Genomic DNA, 19,504 nt, shown 5'->3' with positions numbered 1-19,504 from the left:
ACAAACGACAAACAGTTTGCACTACAGCTTTTACTGGCATTTTCAAAGCATTGTCCTTTTTGCATTCATCAAGACATTCATGAAATCTTTGAGTCTTGCTCATCGTGGTTTGAGTGCTGGTGAAACATTCTCGTCAACCTGGTGACGGTCCGTATCTGAAGCTGCCCAAGCTTGCTGCTGCAATGTTGTTGATGTTGGTGTCACACACTCGCCACTTCAATACTGACACATAGTTATTCATCTGAAGTGGCATAGGACTACATGAAGAGGTGACCGGATCCAGAAACACTCCCTACATGTTGCTGTTGAGTTTTGTCCACTCAAAAATGTCCTGCTCGCAAACAATGTCCGAGTTGATGAGCAGGTAACGGTCTCCGACGCAGAAGTGCTTCTGGCAGGCAGCACACTTGAAGCACTCCAGGTGGTAGACCTTGTCCCGCACTCGCATGGTCATCTCGAAAGCGCGGATCCGCTTATCGCACGAGGAACAGAGCCCATCCTGACCAAAGAGCCTGCAACAATAGGATAGAGTGGGGGCATGAATAAACAATCCAAGCTAAATTGGGCAACACTTTATTTGGATAGTCCGCCTACAGCGACTTTATAGATGGTTTGTTGAAATTTAAGTTCAGTCTTTCTTAATTCAAGAGGGGTAAAAAGAGAAAGATAGAGCATAACTTGCTCTGGCTTTAGTGTACTGTACTGTGTCCAGTGTGATAATGTTAGAAATATTTTAAAATATATAGTAACACTTCATGTCATATAGACTTTCTTACATCGTAACTAAGTACAGTGAAACACGCTAATCACAAGACTGTGACAGCACATATGTAATACCCTATCCCTAACATTAATGCTTACCTTTTTATGTGAACACAATGTGATGATCTATGTTTTTTTACTCAATATATTATGTTATCATAAACAAACATATCTTCCAATGTTGCCACCTTCCCAAAATGAAGCACTGTCCAATTTACAATTAGTTCTTGTGTTTTGAACAACATGATAGCTTTCATACTTACAGTGTATACTTGTTCAGGTCATTGTCATTATTATTAAACAATCAACAACCCATTTGTGAACAAGGGGAAATGCATAGATGCTTACAACTGGGATTAGGAGTAGGGTCAAGCTATGGTCAACTTTTGTGAACTATTTGTTGACAGGAAGTTAAGGCTTAGGCTTAGTTGGCAAGCATCTGTAAAATGTATTGATACTGAACTGCAACTATATTTAGTGGGCCATACAAATCAAGTGTTAACAAAAAGCTCTCTCTTCATTTGAAATATATGATACGTGTACAGAAGACAAAGCATTTCAGAAGAATGCAGCCATAAGAAGACTTCAAAGAAAGAGATATAAGATGTTACTACCTCAGATAGTCTCGACGGCACAGCTTGCGTCCGAGTTTGTAGTAAAGCCTCCGGCCAACTTCGCCCAGGCGGCATCCACACAGGTCACAGCTCAGGCAGTCCTCGTGCCAGTACTGTTCTATTGCCTTCAGGAAGAAACGGTCGCCAATGCTCTGCTGGCAGCCACCGCAATTCAGCAGTGATGGTGGCATCTGGAGGACCTCATCCACGGGCTCCCTTAGAAAATGAAGCCACAGTGTGAACAAGCAAACCACAACAGAATTCGTCCCTGCTATACCTGAGCCAGAGTGTTAAATTCAAGCTAATCATGTTTTCCCCCCCTATATTTGCATCAAAGTGCTCAAGAGTTCTCTCAAGATTCTTACTGCATGAAACATGAGCACATTTTCACTTTACGGAAGTTCAGTCTGGTTGCTGCGTCAAGACTAATTTAAATATTTGAGGCTACTGTGGGATATGATGTGGAACATTTTTTTTTAAGTGTCAAAGTAAAAAATACTGTTGAGATAGACAAAGAGATATGACAAATAGATTAAACAGTTTGATCAAGCACCAACACAACTACATACATGAAAGACTTGTTACTCTTCCTATGTTTTAAACATATTCATTTGTCAGAGGCTTTTCTTCTTGTTGCGGTTCTTCCTTTTCTTGGTATAGTTGTGTTGCCGCATGTCATTTCAGCCAAGTTTATTTCATATTTATTATTATTTTATAGCAGGTGGTCCAATATTCTGTACTGAAGTAACAGCCACCGAATGTGCTGTGGAAAATTGGAAGCTGAGGTTCACAGATAAGATGTGAAACATTGTAGGCTGATGGTGGCTGTACATTTTCAAATTGTCTGACTTCGTTGAGAGACAATCTCCTAGACAGTGCAAATAAAAACTCCATAGCCTTTGTCAACTGCAGTTTTGTCGTACACTGTAACCTTACAACCATCAGAAAAATAAGACTAGCGTTACTAAATGTTTCTGGTACTCACTCGTTTGCCTCCAATGTCTTCCTTTCAATTGTAGATGACATTCCAAAATGTTTCCTCCAGAGCATCCAGCTGCTCTCTAAATTCTGTTGCACATTGAGAGAACACCCCCTCTCTCTCCCTTACCTTTAATTTCACTATTTAAAATTGCGGCATTGCAGAACGCATCCTTCAGTGTAAGATGCGTTTTGAAAGCAAATAGATGAATTAAGCACCTGTCCAGCTATACTCAGCAGACAGCGGTGTCTTTAAAGACTTGTGTTCATAGATGCTCACAATTCAATAGTGTTCAGTGAAGATAACATTTTCCCTTTGCAATCCGTTGTAAACACTGTTAACGTAATGACTGTCTAGCTCCGTGTGACAATTGATAGCCTACCACATTGCAAATATCCCTCAGAGGTCAATTGTTTGTTTTGACCAGGAGTCCGTGTTCACTTGCGAAGGTAGTGAAGACAAATAGATCCGCGCGTTTTTGCGTCCTTGATATTCCTCGCGTAGCGTCCCTCTGAGGGAGGAGAGACTGTCCCCGTTATTCTACATCAGGTATTTTTAAATGGCCCTGCCCCCTCGGTTTCTGGTTTCGTTTCCCTCTTCCTGCTCACGACTATTTGACAATGGGAGGAAATTGCTCTTAAAGAGGCAGATAGCCAAGCTACAGACTGGCAATGATCTCTGCAAATCAGTAGGGAGTCGTGACTGGTAACAGATCACGAGTTCATAATGTTCCGCTTTTGACTGTATCAGTCTAATTTGCGTGTCTGTCAGAAGGCCCATACTTAAAAACGGCTAAATCTGTTTAAATCTATCCATACTATTTTTTTATTTTTTTAAAATATAATCCATTTTCAGGCCTGTCTGAGTGTCAAAGTGTCTGAGCTCTAAAAGCACAGGGAAGGAAATGTTGGCTATAGCAAAATGTCAGGTAAATGTAGTGTTAAGACGTTCTCACTGTTACAGCTAAAAGTAGGCTAGTGAAGACAAAAACATGAAAAACATTGTTTTACATTATGATTATTAATTAAAATAGGAGAAGTCACCTTTTTTCACATTGCACATAAAGTATATGGTGTGGGCTGTGTTTTTGTCATGTCAATACAGCAACAGTAGCTTCCTCCTGTGTTTCCTGTTTTGGAGTTCTTGTGTTTATACTTTTATTTTCGTGATAATATTTTTGTTTCTCAGCCCCCTGCTCACACATCAGCAACACAAAAAAACAATTAACCCAAAATGAATAACAATATATTTACATCAGCACCTTATTTCCACTCAATGTTTTTAAATTAAATTAAATAAACAGTGACAGATGGTTAAGACCTATGTTGTGCTTTTATCCTGTACACAATCTATGTGGCTTAGTAATTGTGAAGTACCAAATTGTCAATCACTTAAATTTGCTTAGTGCTTTATATTAATACTGTCGATTAGGTTGGCTGTATCACCATAATACTTTTATAAAAAACTCTGCCCTTTGGGACACTAAGAGTGAGAGTGTTTTTTCTGTTAGTTTTTTTCCCCCAAGTCTAATCTATCTCTGTACACTCATCTTCAGTTAGTGCTGTTGGGGGGGTAACTCCTCTTATCTCCTGCCAGACCTTCAGGGATGCCTGTTGGTGGGATGGGCTGAACTTGCTGTTGAACTGGGCTTGCAGATAAAGAGCCAGGCTTCAAAATGCAGCTTGAGGGATGGTTGTGGTAGTTATAGCAACATGAGTGGCCAACTGAGATGTGCAGCCAGAGTCCAATGAAGACCAAACAGATCCTGGAGTTTTCCGCTTCAAATTCCTTGTGCATAATCTACAGAACCCATTGACATTTTATGAAATCAAGTCATGAAATGGGCCTTAGAGTTATTCTTTTGTTCCTAAGAGGGGTGCCTGCCTTATACTATGCCTTATCTTGGTGGTACATGTATCCGCATGAGTACAAGGAATGGACTGCAAGCCAGATAGTACAAGAAAGCATTCACAACGGTCTAATACTGATGCCATACATTTAGTTGTATTTGGACACAAGGTTAATTATCTCTATAGAGCCTCATGATAGTGAAAGAAGAAACTAAAGCTGTTTCCTGTGCTGGAAAGAACAGTCTTCAAAGCTGTACAGGATGCGACAATAGACGGGTTTTGGCAGGGGGTGGCCGGAGACTGGTGTCCTGGCCCCACTATCCTGCTTCATCCTGATAGGCTGGATTTACCCCAGATGGCTTCACCTGATAGGAGCAATTGGCTTCAGCGAGTGCCACAGAAACCCCTGTCTGTCAGTCTCGCTGCGTGGTTATGAGGCGGGAAAACCCCTCTCTGGCCCTCAGGTTTCCTCTCCATGCCTCACAGGAGATGATGAGTCAAAAAAATGATGGATATTTTCTTATGCTGCTTTCCCTCATGACTTCCTATAATGAAAAAGACACTTCAAAGCTGACCGCAGTATAACAGAAACAGACAGTTTTGACCAAGAAGGCGGCAAGAGTAGGGACACTTATCTATAATAAAATTCTTTAATTAATGATCAAAGGATACCTCAAACTGGAGGCTATGTTTTTTGTTGACAAGTACAGTATGCAACAGTTGCTACTTTCAGGTATGTTTTTATAGGCACCTACTTTTGGTATCATCTTCAGATTAATTTTGATGGAATATTGTAATGTTAATTTTAGATAGACACACACAAGGACAGGTAAACACACATTCCCACTAGCCACCCAGACTATATGTTACCAGTCTCAAGCCTAGGGGAACTTGGGTTGGCACAAACTACAGTCTTTACACTTGAAGATGTCTTTACACTGGAGAGACAGTGTTAAATTAACACTATGCAACAATTTGACACTTTATGAGGTATGGTTTTATAGGCAACTAGTTTTGGTTCCATTCTCAAATTCTTTTTGATAGCATATGGTCATGTGGAGGACAGGTAAACACCTGTGTCTTCCCAACTAGCCATCCAGCCCTATGAAGTTCTGTGTAGCCGTCTGGAACACCCTGCAAAAATGGAAGAAAAGCTTTCATATGCATGACATTGGCAGCTATATTGCCAAATGACACCAGTTAGTGTGTTGGCAAGCTTCTATCAGTATCAGCTGGGCTGTTGGTGGTGTTTGCAAGCTTTCTGTATGCCTTTTAGATAATTAGCTTACTAGTTTTGGAAAAGAGCTTTTGCTGCTTTATGACATGGTGACGATGGAGTTCTTTATTAAAGATTTCCACACATTTAAAAAGAGATATTATTAAAAATATATCGTTCTGGGCAAATATACATCACAGCCACTACAGTTGGTCAAAAATAATAGCTCATAGCCAATACACACAATGGCAGATCATAAATGTAAACAACTTTGCAAAAACCGAGGTCTCTACACCCATTACAAAAAGTATATTATGTTAAGACACAAGTATAACACACAGCCACCACTCAGTTTCACACTAAACACGAAATGCTAGCACAAATATATCACTAATTTCCCTATTTTGCCCAGCTTAAGTTACTAAATACATAACCAGGTCATAACTAAGCTACACATTAGCTGCACTACACGGTCATGACCAAACAAAGTTGACTAGAGTATAATTAAACAAACTCTACTTACCACACTGCAGCCCTCTCCACACAGAGCAGTAACACCCAAAAGGTAAAAAATACATCCCAGAACACATTCAGCCAAAATAAATCCCACAAGAAGGATTTACTTCACCTTGAAGATAAAGAACGAAGAGACAGTGTTAAGGCATGGAGTTCAAATCATGCTCCCTAATTCCCTCTTATCTTCCACGATTTGGTGGTTGTGCCAAGCTGGCAACACACCATCACTCAATGGTGGACTGGGACTGACTAGGAAAATATGCAGTTTACACTGTACCTTAAAAGAGGCAGAGAGGCACGTGGCTATTGTAAAAAGAGCTTATAAACAATTTCTTATTTCCAGCCACTACATTAAAACTGTCTGCGATCTGGGACTGACCTTACTGCAAAAATGTTGAAAAAAAATAAAAATAAAACCCTGATCCGGACCACAGAACAACATACTGCATAGTGTGGGGGGCTTGTGCCGAATGACAGGTGCTTTTATCTGTCTTTAACATTAACAATCAAAATTAATTTGAAGATGATACCTAGAATGATTGCCTTTAGAAACACGCCTCAAAAAGTGGTAAATTCCTGTTGTGTTAAGTATAACACACAGCCAAAAGTATTCCTTATCAAGCGCCTTACACTGTTACTGTTGAGAGAATTGTGGGAGGGGTGGTATGTACATTAAAACAACAAACACATTAATGACAATAAAATAAACTCTCAGTTTAAGTAGATTTTCATCTTACACACACTGTATCACAAGAACCACAATAACATAGACTTTCTCTAGGGCCTATTATCCTGTAAATAGCTCTAGATGGGTCACGTTGTTTTTTGGGCCAGTGGGAGAGGTCATTTCACACTTTATTGTTCATGAACTTTAGATGACCCATTGTTTGCCGCTGCATGGAATGTCCGGCCATACGCCTGTGGAAAAATGAAAACAGTTGCATGGTGACACCTTTAGAACCCTAATAGTTGGTTTCTGAAGGTGTAATCAGTGCTGATTGCACATTAATCTATGGTATGGCCTCCAGGAGATGTGGTAATCCATCACTAGCTGATAAACATAACATACTAATTTCCTGTCAGTAGCCGGCCAGGCTGTACTGTTGACTCTCCAATAGCACATTCCCTGGAACACAGCAATAGTGAGGCAACTGTTTCCTGCATAATCTGAAGTAAGGGGATTACTGGCTCCTTACTGAGGGGCACTGTCCCAGCTGCCCCAGCAGTTTGGACAAAGGGAACGCCCCAAACTGATCAATTCTGCTTGGCAGGTTCCCCACTCTCTCTGCTTTGCTATGAGCAGAACACCGGAGCAGTAGTATCTGTGCAAAGGAGTGGCCTGCTCTCTGACTGAAACATAACAGGCTGCGGAAATGAGTCACTCGTTGAAAGGGAGCTTCTCTACCCAAGGGGATTCTCACACTAATCGGCATTATCCCCAAAAGAAAACATGCTTTCAATAGGACAGTGCAATCAAAGAGCAGTGCAGCCATGTTAACTGTTTCCTGTATTTGCCAGAGTCTATCATATGGAAGGAGATTCCACATTCCTCGGCTCTCTCTTTTGTTTGTACAACAGAATTTCACAGACAGAAGCACAAATCCTCTGTTCAAAACCTCAGCATAAGCCTGTAACAACTGCTGCCCACAACCGACAAAAAAAGAGGTTCCTTGAAAACATTGAAGGTATCTAGTCATAGGACCAAAACGTGATGAATTGGAAAGTGTAGTTGAAATTATTTGAATGATGCAATTGAAATGATTTTAGACTATGGTTTTGGTGAGGTTTGGATATTTTTACTTCAACGCATAGTAGTTGTTATAGTAGTTGTTATTGGAATTAAACTCTCAGCATTCTTCAATACATCAATAAAAAAGTATATATTATGCTGAACAACCCATCTCAAAATGACAGGTGTACAGCACACATTATGTCTTAAAACAGAATCACACCAAAAGCCCTCAAAATAACTTGAGCAGCCGCCGTATCCATACACCGCTGTGATAGATCTTTACCACCCCCTGCTGACTAATGTGAAGCTGGCAAATACCATACTGTAGTCATCATACACAGGACCCAATACATCAACGTTCAACAACTGAAAAGTGTGATAATATCTTGTCTCATTAGGGCTCCTCTATATGAAAGGAAAAAGGTGTATTTTTTATTTTAATAAGAAACCATTTATATAATATGTATATGTTATTTTTCTCAATCAAAGTGTTTAATGTGACAGCCACACCAAATGTATTTAATTTAAGTATGATATGAATGACAACAAATATCCTTAAGACTGTAGATTTATGCTTCCAAAATAAGCATACTCTGCTATTTAGTCAAATATATGTATGGAATATGAACTTTAAAAAAAACAAATCTAAGCAAAACTGTATAAATGTAAGTAAATAATAAAAGTACAACCACAGCCTCTAGCCTATCTAGCCTCCATATATGGTGGTGCAGTGGACTAAAACACTAGCCTGGATACCAGACCGAATTTAGCACCGCCCACAATATTTGAGGCCTGGAGGTTTGGTCATTTACAGCGCATTCATTTCGTAAGAGGAACAGAGAAATGCAAACAAGGCATTTGGCGATCGAAAAGATGTTTTTGCCGTCTTTCCTACGGGATCCGGTAAAAGTTTAATGTATCAGCTGGCCCCAATGGTCATACTACGTTGCTCTGATTGGTTCTAGGTATATACAATTGAGCGAAGAGGCATTTTTTTTCCTGGCCGGTTGAAACACGCCCCATAATCACAGCCAAATGGAGCAGTATCAGACTCATAATCTGACTAGAAACACAATAGTGCTCCACAAAACACAGGTTTTCATCAGAATTACAGAAATCAGAGTATTCACACACAATATTCACTGTCTAGCTCACAAAGGACAAAGAATTCATCATGTCTTCCACTTTCAAAATAATAATATGTATCATTACCTATTCTCATTGGTAATAACAATGCATATACAAATGCAAATACAAATGCCAGGGCATGACTGATAGTTGAAAGAAAGTTACATTGAAGATCTGATTTCCCACTTTTCCAGAACCTTGGAACAAATTCCACAATTCTCAGAAATCATTTGAAAATACCCTTATTGGGAGATTAATTTAATTCTATCTCATTACATGTGGGCTTATCTTAGTCTGCATACTACATCTTATTTATATAAGACATTGCACTCATTTAAGGGTCTGAAATAATTTAAACAGAAAAGATGTAAGATTTCTTTTGCTGATATGTTCTGGTAATAATATCTAATTATTCTTTATAAGCTGCTCTTGCAGGTCTTCAAACAACACCTCTCAGTTAAGGCCATAATTCAAGATGTCACTACTATCAGAAGCTTACGCCATCTTAGAAAATGATCTAAACAAATAAACTCACCATCATGTCTTTGTTCAGTTGTTGAATTTCTGGGAGAGGTGGTGGTGTCCTCCCATAAGAGCTTCCATTAGACACCTGACCCTGACAGCCGGCCTAAATCCCCCTGCAGACACACCTGCGGAGGGCTGTATAAAAGCTCAGGTGAGATGGGTCTCAAACACCCATCCCCAGTGAAGGAGCCATCCACAGCATCTCCACACACTAAAGCAACATGGACCTCAGAGCCTCCATCTCCCTTCTTGTGCTGCTGCTTGGCCTGTCCATGGCCCTGCCTGACATTGTAAGAATGCCTGAGATATTCAGAACTCTATCTTTAAATACTAAATGTTTGGTTGTACCGTTTCATCTTCACCTTTTGGATTTCATCTGTCTCTAGAAGGACGGTGATGAAAATGTGATTATCATAGAGGAGCCTGACAGTGTGGACATAACTACACAGATTCTGGCAACCAACAATGGCCTGTCAAAGGCTCTGCCTGTCATGGTGAGAATAACTGCTACATTCAGAATGCTATCTTCAATTACTGATAGTGGGTTTGGACCCTTTTATTTGAACATTTTGGTTTTTATTTGTTCTCAGGAGGACGGCGATGAAGATGAGATTCTCATAGAGGAGTCTGACAGTGTGGACATAACTACACAGATTCTGGAAACCAATAATGGTCTGTTTCTGATTATTTGAACTATTTAACCGCTTCATTTAAATGATCGTTGGCATAAACTTACAGTGTCACTAGAATAACTTAAAAAATGACATTTCATCTTTCAGCTTCCAGTGAGTTCCTAATGGAAGGAGATATTGTTGTGCCAAGAACCAGGAATGCTCTGGCTTGCTGGAACAACCAATGCTTATGGAGGAAGTCTTCTAATGGGAAAGTTCAGGTCCCCTACACAGTCAACTCTCAGTTTTGTAAGTATTTGATGTTTTTTTTAAATATGCATTGCAATATACATATTTTAAAGCTGCCCCATAGAGCATTGGTGCTTAATGTTTGCTGTGCTTTTCAGCATCCAATGATAGGAGGAAAATTCAAAATGCCATGGCAACCTTCAACAGAAGAACCTGTGTTCAGTTTGTTGCTCGCTCAAATCAGAGGGACTTCATCAGCATTGAGAACAGAGCTGGGTGAGTTTGTCGACTGTAAAGTGTTGAAAGTGTCTACGTCCACATACACCTGCGTCCTGGACCATAGCTTTTCTCTCTGAAATGTAAATCCCACACTATTATGCTGCTGATAACACTTTATGTTAAGATCCAATGTAATGACACCAGTGAAGACCACTACTTTATGAATGCCAGTTTGGCATTACCTGCAGAATTACTACTAAATATTCATTAATGCTGATTAGTGTGTGACTGACTGGTAATTAGTAACATAATGTCATTAAACACATCTGGTTGTTAAGTATAATTCTGTGAACAAATGAAAGCAAACTTACAGTAATTAGTATAAGTTAATGAAACCCTGTTGTAACTGTTGCTGTCATTGTTCCGCCCATCTTTCTCAGGTGCTTTTCCAGCCTTGGGAGGACAGGAGGCAGACAGGTGGTCTCCCTGAACAGGCGTGGTTGTGTTTACCACGGCATCATCCAGCATGAACTCCTCCATGCTCTGGGCTTCTACCATGAACAAACCAGGAGTGACAGAGACCAGTATGTGAGAATCAACTGGAATTTCATCAACCCACGTAAGCCATATTACTTATGCTTAATTCTCTCTCAGAATAATTCAAATGAACACCGACTGTATCTAAAATAATTCTTCATGAGAGATAGTCATGTTTTTAAAGCTCTTGTCTGTCTGTCTTTTGGCAGGAATGGCTTCCAACTTCCGGAAACAACGCACAAACAACCAGAACACTCCATATGACTACACTTCTGTGATGCATTATGGGAGGTAAAAAAATGAGACCCACTGAATAAAACTTAATCATCAAGAGCAGTTTTGCCTGTTCATATTACTAATTAAAAATATGTTTTTATAAAACTTTTACAAATGACTGTTAAAATGTCCTTCTGTAGAACTGCTTTCACAGTCCAGAATGGAAGGGAGACAATCACTCCAATTCCAAACCGAAATGTGCAAATTGGACAGAGACGGGGAATGTCTCGCACTGACATCCTGAGGATCAACAAACTCTACCGATGCTGTGAGTATGGCCTCCTGCATCCTATGGTGAAACATTGTGTATTTCTTTGAGATTGCTGAAATGATGAGTACTGCAATCCAATTCTGACAATCCTTTCCTCTTCCAAACAGAACCAAACCCAAACTGATGCTGTCCCAGTCTGGAACCACCACATGACGTCTTGATCACAGAACACAATGTGACAGATGAATATGTAGATATCTTGTGAGCATCACGACTGTCATTTTGATATTACTGGAAAATAAAATTACTGAAAATAACACATTGTCTTGTTGTTGCTCTACTATTTTCATGCAATATAGCAAAATAATATATTTCCAGAATCAGAAACATATCCTCTCAGTTTCCATCTGTAAAAGAACAGCCGCACAACAGTTTACAACAAGTTATAGAACTAAGAGAGCAAGAGTGTATATGTGGGGCCAGTTCAGATTTTCTGTGGGCAGAGTCAAACTAATTCTAAACAGAGCCCCAGTGGGGTCTCTGTGGAATCGTCCACAAGGGCTGATCCATGGAAATCCCACACAGGTCTATTGTGGGATGGGCCATGATGGGCCCTCAGGATCATTAGTCAATGTGGCCCAGTATAGGTAGACAATGAGCATGTCTGTGCTGTGGGTTTGCCCATGTTCGCTTCTGTGGGTCGACTACAGGACATGGGACCCTCATGAGAGCTAACTTACGGAGCTTCCATATGGGTTCAGCGGGGTTTTGCCCATGATGGGCTCTCCGTAGCATCTTTAACATGGGAACAGGAATTGGTGCAGAGTGTGGGCACAATATGGGAAGCGTCCAGTAGACTATGCCCTTACGAGACAGGGCAGTTTTTTTCTAAAACTAGCATGCTAACTGGGTAACAGCCAACAGACTTGCCTTGCAAACACCATCAGGAGTGCTGAAACTGATCAAAGTTATCTAACTTCTTGAACTGATGCATTTGGCAATATACTTATACTTCTGTAAAAAAAAGCTGCAAAAACCCTACACTATCACTATAAATTGGCATTAAACTGACCACATGAAATACCGTGCAAATGTTTGTCTGAAGTCATCATTATGATAGTGTTTATTTTTCTACTATGAATAATAAAACTAATAGAAAACTCTGCCTTCATGTGGTCTATATGGAGAGTAAATATCGTTCCATTGTGGTGCAGTGGGCTTAAACAGAGTAGTGCTCCACAAAAGACAGGATTTTATCAGAATTACAGAAATCAAAGTAAACAAAAATCACTGTCTAGCTCACAATGACAATGAATTTATCATGTATTCCACTTCTACAAAAATAATATGTATCATTGACCTTTACTCATTGGTACTTAAAATTAATTACACATTATTATTATTATTATTATTATTATTATTACTTATATTTGTAACACGCTTTTCAATAACCCAAAGTCGCACAGTCATACCAGTGGTGGTAAGCTACGAGAGTAGCCACAGCTGCCCTGGGGCAGACTGACGGAAGCGTGGCAGCCAATCAGCGCCTACGGCCCCTCCGACCACCACAAACATTCATTCCAACATTCATTCAGATTCACGATGTAATAAAACATAAAAGATGATATACGAATATGAAAATAATATATAAAATCAAATAATGTTTAAATACTTTTTCACATACTGTAACACATTTGTGTGATATACATGTAGTCAACAATGCCACTGAATAGGTAAGAAGACCTACAGATACTGCTCTCTAACTGTAAGCAATCTTACATTTACAAGTTTATTCCAAATGCCAGGGCATGACTGATAGTTGAAAGAAAGTTACATTGAAGATTTGATTTCCCACTTTTTCAGAACCTTGGAAAAAGTTCAACAATTCACATCATTTGAAAAGAGCCTTAGTGGGAGAATCATTTAATTCTGTCTCATGCCATGTGTGCTTATCTTAGTCTGCATACTACATCTTATTGATATAAGACATTGCACTCATTTAAGGTTCTGAAATAAATTCATCAGAAGAGATGGTTAAGTCTAATCTTGTTGATGGTACGGCTCCATTTCCTGAGTACAGTTAGTCTGCAGTAATAATCTCTTAAACTAATGCAGCATGGCTTTGTGTGTCTTTAACTACCAAGGCACATCCAACTTTGACACTACTCTCAAAATGTAAAGATTTTAAGAGTTGATGAAGACAAATTAACAGAATATTATGCCTTAGTGCCATGGTTGGATTTCTGAGGACGTCTTTGTGAGTATTTCAAATTTGACAAGATGTCCGAAATTTTCTCCGTATCCAATTTTAGTATATGTACTGCCGAAGCGAGTACAAGATGTCAGAAATGTTCTGCTGATATGTTCTGGTAATAATATCTAATTATTCTTTATAAGCTGCTCTTGCAGGTCTTCAAACAACACCTCTCAGTTAAGGCCATAATTCAAGATGTCACTACTATCAGAGACTAACGCCGTCTTAGAAAATGATCTAAACAAATAAACTCACCATCATGTCTTTGTTCAGTTGTTGAATTTCTGGGAGAGGTGGTGGTGTCCTCCCATAAGAGCTTCCATTAGACACCTGACCCTGACAGCCGGCCTAAATCCCCCTGCAGACACACCTGCGGAGGGCTGTATAAAAGCTCAGGTGAGATGGGTCTCAATCACCCATGTGAAGGAGCCGTCCACAGCATCTCCACACACTAAAGCAACATGGACCTCAGAGCCTCCATTTCCCTTCTTGTGCTGCTGCTGCTTGGCCTGTCCAAGGCTCTGCCTGTCATGGTAAGACTGCCTGAGATATTCAGAACTCTATCTTTAAATACCAATTGTTTGTTTTTACCGTTTCATCCTCACCTTTTGGATTGTATTTGTCTGTAGGTGGACAGTGATGAAGATGAGATTCTCATAGAGGAGTCTGACAGTGTGGACATAACTACACAGATTCTGGCAACCAATAATGGTATGTTTCTTATTATTTAAACTATTTAACTGCTTCATTTAAATGATCGTTGGCATAAACTTACAGTGTCACTAGAATAACTTAAAAAATGACATTTCATCTTTCAGCTTCCAGTGAGTTTCTAATGGAAGGAGATATTGTTGTGCCAAGAACCAGGAATGCTCTGGCTTGCTGGAACAACCAATGCTTATGGAAAAAGTCTTCTAATGGGAAAGTTCAGGTCCCTTACAAAGTCAACTCTCAGTTTTGTAAGTATTTTTTTCATTTTTTATTATGCAATATATATATTTTAAAGCATCCCCATTGAGCATTTGTAATGCAACCCTGTTGTAACTATTGTAGTCTTTGTTTCTCCCATCTTTGTCAGGTGTTTCTCATACCTTGGGAGGACAGGAGGGAAACACGTGCTCTCCCTCCAAAAGAATGGTTGCGTTTACCACGGCATCATCCAGCATGAACTCCTCCATGCGCTGGGCTTCTACCATGAACAAACCAGGAGTGACAGAGACCAGTATGTGAAAATCAACTGGGATTATATCAACCCAAGTAAGCCATATTACTTATCCTTAATTCTCTCTCAGAATAATATGAATGAACACCGACTATATTTTAAATAATTCTTATTCAGAGTCATGTTTTTAAAGCTCTTGTTTGTCTGTCTTTTGGCAGAAACTACTTCCAACTTCCAGAAAAAACGCACCAACAACCAGAAAACTCCATATGACTACACTTCTGTGATGCATTATGGGAGGTAAGAAATGGGACACACTGAATAAAACGTATTCATCAAGAGCTGTTTTACCTGTTCACATTACTAAATAAAAGTATGTTTTATAAAACTTTTACAAATCACTGGCCACATTTCCTTTTGTAGAACTGCTTTCATAACCCAGAGAGGAAAGGAGACAATCACTCCAATTCCAAACCCAAATGTGCAAATTGGACAGAGAAAGGGAATGTCTACCACTGACATCCTGAGGATCAACAAACTCTATGGATGCTGTGAGTATGGTGTTTAAATTCCATCAGATACATGGAGAGAGCGCATTATTTTGTCTTTAGGGATAGTGAAATTACAGGAATCACGATTGAAGAATGCCATCTGATACGCTGATTTGTTTTTTTCTCATAGGACCGATCGACTCTGACTAGAAGAACCCCAAACTGATGCTGTCCTTGTATGGTACCACCACTTGACAAGTTGCTAAATGGTGATTTATATATTTATTTGTCTTGTGAGCATTGTGTCTAAAATATTCACAATACTGGAAAATAAATGACTGAGATGAACTCAATACCCATCTTTGCTGCTGTTTATTTCTACAAAATAAGAGTCTGGGTTCCCCATAGAGCATCTATTCAAATACATCAAACCTTTGGCTAAAACAATGCAATTCAGTGTATCCAACCATTTCAAGGTCAAATGATTATAAAGTAGACCAATGTAAATATGCCATGTGTATGTTGACCCAAACTCACCCACAGCATCATTTTGTAAAAGGCTTAAAGGTGGGCAAGGGGCTGATGTTTACTCCATTCAAATGTATGTTTATGGTTATAGATCAGTCAAATCCACATCAGCATTGGCCTTGGATGATTTTAAACAGTATAGATGTGTTGAGCCCTTTTCAACATTAACCCGAGCATTGATGTTTCATCACAGTAGTCAAATTGTTTTACTTACAGCTCAAAAAACACATTTGAGTGTATATGACTTTAATACTTACAGTTTAATACTAAACCTACAAATGAATGAGCAATACAATAATAATATAATCACTTAAACTTTTTAATTCTGCAATTAGGCAGTTACTTAATTAAAAAAAACATTACAAAACAATTTGGCTTTCAACATCTCCAAATTTTGCAAGGATGGCATGGTCGAGATATTTGGTTTTCTTTCGTACACGTTCATCAGTCTTTCAGCCAACTCTATCCCACTGTATTTGCCTCTCTTCCTAAGATTTCGTTTTTTATGCTTCTCGCACCATGTGCGTGTTTAGCCCTTTGTGTGCTTTCGATCCTCCTGGGTCCTAGACCTTTTCAGGGTCCCAGACTTGCTTGTGCTCTGTAAATTGTATGTGCAGGGCACTGACTGTGCTTTCTCAGTGGTGCACTTTTTGCTTGGTCGAGGTTGAAGTCCTGGTCACCCTCCTGGTTCATGTCCATGGGAGGACTCTCTACTGGGCAAATAACTGCAGAAAACCATTCCATATCAAGTCCTGCTAAGCTTGTGTCTTGATTGATGTCAGTGTCTGTCTCAATGAACAGTGGAGTGAAGATTTGCCTCTCAAAGACACAACACTCTCTTGTACTTGCAGTCAGGGGCATAACTATAGGTGGCCTGGGCCTGTGGAGCACATATTTTTGCCTCCCAGATATACTTGTGCTCAAAGATGAACTGGTATTACATTAATGAAGGTGTCTAATGCTATATGCCCTTGAAAAGGCAAACTTATCTCCGTCATAGTTTTTATTATTTTGGGGGGAAAATAGTTGCAATCTATAACAAAATGATATGCTTATCCTTCAAACACTGTAGAAACTATTAAAAAGGTTGTTATAATTTCGAGTCAGGTCGCCGCCGAGCACCTCTTTAATGGTGTATGTGTTTATCAGATATGGGTAAGGCTGCTGTGTGTGCCACTGTACAGAATCATGACTTTTATCCGTGTTTTTAGAACGTTTCGGCACTTTGACCGTCTGTTACATTACCGCGAGTTAAAGCACTATCCATGTTTTTGATCACGTTCTTTCACCTGTCTACTTTCCCAATGCAATAACTGAAGTAACTATTTTGACCGTAAAATCCAACACATTGTTGTTGGAATATACAGGTGCAGCTCAATGAATTGATTTATTTCAGTAATTCGAATCAAAATGTGAAACTCATATATTATATAGATGCATTACAGTGTTTATTCCTTTTAATTTTGATGATTATAACTGACAGCTAATACAAACCCAAAATTCAGTGCCTCAGAAAATTAGAATATTACTTAAGACCGATAAAAAAAAAAAAAACAGAAATGTTGGACTACTGAAAAGTATGAATATGTAGAGCACTCAATACTTGGTCGGGCCTCCTTTTGCATGAATTACTGCAGCAATGCGGCGTGGCATGGAGGCGATCAGTCTGTGGCACTGCTGAGGTGTTATGGAAGCCCAGGTTGCTCTGATAGCGGCCTTCAGCTCTTTTGCGTTGTTGGGTCTGGTGTCTCGCATCTTCCTCTTCACAATACCCCATTGATTCTCTATGGGGTTTAGGTCAGGCGAGTTTGCTGGCTAATCAAGCACAGGGATACCATGGTCCTTAAACCAGGTACTGGTACCTTTGGCAGTGTGTGCAGGTGCCAAGTCCTGCTGAAAAATGAAATCTGCATCTCCATAAAGCTGGTCAGCAGAGGGAAGCATGAAGTGCTCTCAAACTTCCTGGTAGACGACTGCGCTGACCTTGGACCTGAAAAAACCCAGAAGACCAACACCAGCAGATGACATAGCACCCCATCACCATCACTGACTGTGGAAACTTTACAATGGACATCAACGGCTTGGATTCTGTGCCTCTCCTCTCTTCCTCATGACTCTGGGACCTTGATTTCCAAATAAAATGTAAAATTTACTTTCATCTGAGAAGAGAACTTTGGACCACTGAGCAACAGTCCAGTCCTTGTTGTCCTTAGCCCAGGTAAGACGCCTCTGACGTTGTGTCTGGTTCAAGAGTGGCTCGACACAAGGAATGCGACAGTTGAAGCCCATGTCCTGGATACGTCTGTGCGTTGTGGCTCTTGAAGCACTGACTCCAGCTGCAGTCCACTCCATGTGAATCTCCCCCAAATTCTTGAATAGGCTTCGTTTCACAATCCTTCCAAGGCTGTGGTTATCCCTGTTGCTTGTACACCTTGTTCTACCACATTTTTCCTTCCATTCAACTTTCCATAAATGTGCTCGGATACAGCACTTTGTGAACAGCCAGCTTCTTTAACAATGATCTTTTGTTTCTTACCCTCCTTGTGGCGGGTGTCAATGATCGTCTTCTGGACAACTGTCAAGTCAGCACTCTTCCCCATGATAGTATAGCCTACTGAACAAAATTGAGATACCAATTAAAGGCTCAGGAAACCTTTACAGGTGTTTTTAGTTAATTAGCTGATTAGATGACACAATGAGTCTTCAATTTTGAACTTTTTTACCCCGTCATAATAGCGTGCACAGGGGCCCGCCCTTACTACCTTACGCCACTGCTTACAGTCACAGGTATGCCGGCGCATCCAGCTACTTACCAGGTGTGTCTGCAGGGCTGAGAGGCTTTCAAAGCAATAAAGACAACTGGAGCAGATGACCATCCTGCAGTAGCCACGCCAACCAGAGGTGCATTGCACAAAAAGGAATCTGCAGTTTGTGGCCTCTGCATTTCATATTCCAGATTCATTGGCTTAGCAGCTTGTCGTTGACATGGGATGTTAGGGGCAGACCATGCATGCTCACCTGTAGTACTTAAAGTGTACATTTGCAGTAACCCAATACTGCCCCTACACAAGTTGCAAAACAGACCACTTTACAATTGGCCTTGATAATAACAAAAAAGGACACACGGGGCAACTCGTGTGGCCAAAAGAGGTGGTCTCTTGGTTCTATGTTTTTGTACGTCTAGCTTCAGCGTCTCTGTGTGCACTGTGCAGAGAACAGACATCCACCCAAACATCGATTGGCAATATAATGTGGCTTTCTAACAGGATATGTTAAGCCACCAATAAAGTTACACTTTAAATCGAGAGCCCCGTCATGGCTGCACGACCAAACAAATGCATGCCTTGAGACGACACCATGGACGATTTCATTAATTTAAGTTTAGACTCCAGAAATGCATTAGGCTATGGTGCTAATAAAGTTTGTGTGCTTCCTTCTTTCCAGCCTGACAATATTCGACTTGGAAAAATAATTTGTATTTATTTTATTGAAATAAAAATAACACAACGCACACAATATGACTGGGAAAGACGACGACTCCTTCTAATGAACGCGTCCTACTTCAGCTCCGGCACTTCCAGGACAGCTATACAAAGGGCCCTTCCTCATTATAAAGCGTTAACTCCCCCTTTTAGTCGATCTCA

At 40.0% G+C, this 19,504-nt stretch overlaps 2 protein-coding genes and 1 pseudogene across 3 annotated transcripts in view; 2 read left to right on the top strand and 1 right to left on the bottom strand.

Annotated features, from left to right (window-relative positions):
• Positions 1–2,433, bottom strand: part of lmo2 (LIM domain only 2 (rhombotin-like 1)) — a 2,458-nt gene extending 25 nt beyond the window's left edge. The window contains exons 1-3 of the mRNA XM_080842077.1: positions 2,362–2,433; positions 1,377–1,592; positions 1–512 (exon numbers count right to left, since the gene is read on the bottom strand). The exon at positions 1–512 is cut by the window's left edge and continues 25 nt beyond it. Of these exons, the coding sequence (XP_080698203.1) occupies positions 293–512; positions 1,377–1,592; positions 2,362–2,426 (501 nt within the window). The 5' untranslated portion in view covers positions 2,427–2,433 and the 3' untranslated portion in view covers positions 1–292. The remainder of the gene's footprint in view (positions 513–1,376; positions 1,593–2,361) is intronic.
• A 7,110-nt stretch (positions 2,434–9,543) lies between these two features.
• On the top strand, positions 9,544–14,005 carry LOC308367787 (hatching enzyme 1.2-like; the record flags this gene model as incomplete). The annotated part of the gene is made up of 9 exons (XM_080841776.1): positions 9,544–9,612; positions 9,709–9,816; positions 9,913–9,994; positions 10,102–10,242; positions 10,341–10,458; positions 10,842–11,020; positions 11,148–11,229; positions 11,355–11,482; positions 13,953–14,005. 9 exons carry the CDS (start codon positions 9,544–9,546, stop codon positions 14,003–14,005), a joined length of 960 nt encoding a protein of 319 aa, XP_080697902.1.
• Positions 14,006–14,140: 135 nt separating this feature from the next.
• On the top strand, positions 14,141–15,409 carry LOC308367786 (hatching enzyme 1.2-like; annotated as a pseudogene). The gene is made up of 6 exons: positions 14,141–14,212; positions 14,309–14,390; positions 14,498–14,716; positions 14,758–14,936; positions 15,060–15,141; positions 15,265–15,409. The product of its transcript is annotated as a hatching enzyme 1.2-like (transcript).
• The last annotated feature ends 4,095 nt before the right edge of the window (positions 15,410–19,504 follow it).

The sequence above is a fragment of the Sprattus sprattus genome, assembly GCF_963457725.1.
Source record: "Sprattus sprattus genome assembly, chromosome: 7".
Classification (NCBI taxonomy): Eukaryota; Metazoa; Chordata; class Actinopteri; order Clupeiformes; family Clupeidae; genus Sprattus; species Sprattus sprattus.
The sequence above is the reverse complement of the archived record's forward strand: the minus strand, read 5'-3'. Positions and strand labels throughout refer to the sequence as shown.